The 3,082-nt window shown below is 37.0% G+C and overlaps 1 protein-coding gene across 1 annotated transcript; it reads right to left on the bottom strand.

The window, feature by feature from the left end:
- Positions 1 to 856: 856 nt before the first annotated feature.
- On the bottom strand, positions 857 to 2,389 carry LOC103583888 (protein dopey-1-like; the record flags this gene model as incomplete). The annotated part of the gene is made up of 2 exons (XM_008565079.1): positions 857 to 1,131; positions 1,768 to 2,389. Coding segments are annotated over 2 exons (897 nt in total), but the record flags the coding sequence as incomplete, so codon positions are not given.
- Between the last annotated feature and the right edge of the window lie 693 nt (positions 2,390 to 3,082).

Raw genomic sequence — 3,082 nt, forward strand, 5'->3', positions numbered from 1 at the left:
AGGAAGAAATATCTGGAAGGGCATGATAACCTGAAATGAGATTTTAAAAACTTTTTTTTTTTTCTTTTTGTCTTTTTTTTCGTGACCGGTACCGGGATTGCAACCCTCAGTGTCGCGCCCGTACCGCGACCGGCAACGGGATCACAACCCTCGGTGTCGCACCCGCACCGCGCTCAACCAGTGAGCGGACCGGTCTCTATATGGGATCCGATCCCTTGGTGGGAGCGCCGCTGAGCTCCCAAGCGCCGCACTCTACCGAATGCGCCACTGGGCCGGCCCTTAAAAACTTTTTTTATGTATAAAGAATCTACCTGCTTAAGAAGTAATACAATCCAAATATACTTGATGTTCTTTTTATGTAGAGGATACCATCTATACCATTGTGGTAGAAATCAAAGACTGTGCATTTTTTTCTGAATGACATCATACATTGCAGATGATAATCAGATAGTATGGAGAGTCAAGAAAACTTTTCATGGGAGTTTTGGAGAGCTGAGGGTTTACTCTACGAAAAGCAAAAGTGTCACAACCACTTAATCTGGAAAATATCTACTGTATAAATAAGCTTTCCTCTTTTATAGCTGAAATTATTTCTTCCATGGCTTCAGTGCCCTAATACTTGCCTTTCTTTACACTAATACTCTCCTTATCCTTACCTTTTTTCCCCTCACAAAATTGTGAACAAGATGTGGAAAGCAGTACATATCAAGTGTGGCATCATTTTCTACATGGTATGGTATTAAAAGGTGTTTAATTAAGCCTGACTAACATCCTTAAAATCACTGTTAAGCAAACTAGGTCAAGTATCACACATGCAGTGATTATCTTAGTTATATATGCATTTATTAGAATTTACCTTGAAAAATTCAGTCTTCTCAGCTATGTACCTCAGATTTCCCTGAGTGAGGGGAGGTCTAATAACCACAGCTACTCTTCCCTGGTTTGGACTTAAGGGTTGTGAAGGCTCCACACTGTTGATGTTTTCCCCAGTGACCATGGCCACAGACTGAGTCAGTCCTACTAGGTCCATGACTAGTGAAATGGCAACACTCTGAACACTGAAATCATTTGCTTGGCTGCAAGCACTCATCAGAGTCTGGAGCCACTGTGGAGGCTGCACATGCTCACAGTCTGAAACAAAAAATGGAAGCAATCAGAGTTCGTTGCAATAAACATTTCACATATACTTTAAAGTTAACTTCAAAACACAAAGCTACTTAATACCTTTAGGCCTTGATCTGTTAACAAAACCATGGTTTGTTTCTCACATAGTCTAGAGCTTTAAGAAAATAAAGCAGCAACAAGAATTTAATAAACTTTTTTCTCAATATACATTTTTCATATGCCAAGTCATACAATGTACTTTCTTGTCCTGAAAAAGTTTTAATCAGCAAATGTTATGTAGTACTTACTGTACTGTGTATGTGTGTATATAAAAATGCAAATAAAGGTAAACACATATGATACTCGTCATAATTAAGGAAGCCAGTGGATCTAATGTTATATTACTTTTCTTCAGATATTTACTTTCAGCCTCTACTTACCTAGAAGCAAACTGCGAAAGAAATAAAAATCACAGAATCTTCCAGCATATTAATTTCCCCATAGTGACAGTATTTCATTTAAAAAGTTTACCAATTAAAATAGCACAGTTTAAAAAATAAACTGGATAAAAAATTTTAAGAAGCATATCTGAGTGCTTAAAAAAAAAAAAAAAAGAATAGCATGCTAAAGAAAACACTGAAATATAAATAGAGATGACCTTACCAGTCTCTAATTTTTCAGAACATAACTCTGACGTATGGTTCCCCTCAGCAATGTAAACGGGGAAACTTGAGCACTCTAGGAAGAGCTGACAGGCAGCAAGGAAGGCAGGAAGGTATTCTTTTGAAGTTTTTTGTTTACTTATATTTCTCTCTTTTATATCTCCTTGTGAATCCCTATCCCATCTTGAAGTCTCTCCTTGCTCTCGACAGAGATCCCCTTGACGCTCTGCAGCCAAAACTTGAGAAGAAGAGCTACTCTGAACAATATAAAGGTTGATAAGTCTGGTAAGAAACTGTTGGACATACTCCAAGCAGCACTGCATTGCAGTTTTTTGGGCTGTATTCACACTTCGGGTTGCTGTCCCCTGAGTGACAATGGAAGGGGTCTGGATGACGGTTTCTTCAGATCCCACAGTAGATGCTGTTTCTGTCTCGGACGACGTGCTACCAATTGGGATGGTAGCTGTCTCCTGCACCTCACCCAGTTCTCTGTCAATGTCATCAGTTCGATCTGCTTGATATTGTATAAACTCAGTGAATCCACTCTCTGATGATCGACTACTTGGTGGATTTTCTCCATCTTCGAACACCTCAGTAGGATTTTCAAGAGAAACTGATGATACCTGATAGAGATTTAAAAAAAAGAAAAGCAAACGGCTGAGTATTAGGAGTTAGAAATGGCCACCTTTTGGGAGAATTTTTATATTAGACTATTTGTAACTTAATCTACATATTCTGTAGAATCTTAGAGCAGCTCCTATGCTGACTCATATGATGATCAATAGGAAATACTGATGTGGTTTTACTGAATACATTAATATATATTCATTCAACAAGTATTTATTATCCACTACATGCATAGCAAAAAGTTAGGTTCTTGAGGGCAAAAATACATAGTATGGATAAATCTCTAGGACCTGTATCCTTGTTTTTAAATGACTAACAATTTATTTAATCTGCTTCATGAAATCACTTTCCTAATGCCTAAACAATGCAAAGAATGAGAAATGTAAGATTAAAAAATGACATTTTAAAAACTAGAAATAAAATCTAATAGGTCATCTGTTCAGGAAATTAGTGTGAAATTTTTGTTGAAATATGTAAAGTACTGATTAAATGTTTGCTTTTAATCTTACATTCTTTCAGTGAATAGTTATTGAACTCATATCATGTGCCAGACACTGTATTACGTAGTAGGAATAGAAGGAATAGTTTATAATCTAGGGAGGAAAATAAGAGACAATCAATTACAAACCAGTTCCTGGAGTACAGCTAAAATGTATTAACCTTTCACTCCCTATAATAAGGATGAGTAC

Source organism: Galeopterus variegatus, unplaced genomic scaffold (genome assembly GCF_000696425.1).
Source record: "Galeopterus variegatus unplaced genomic scaffold, G_variegatus-3.0.2 Scaffold29913, whole genome shotgun sequence".
Classification (NCBI taxonomy): domain Eukaryota; kingdom Metazoa; phylum Chordata; class Mammalia; order Dermoptera; family Cynocephalidae; genus Galeopterus; species Galeopterus variegatus.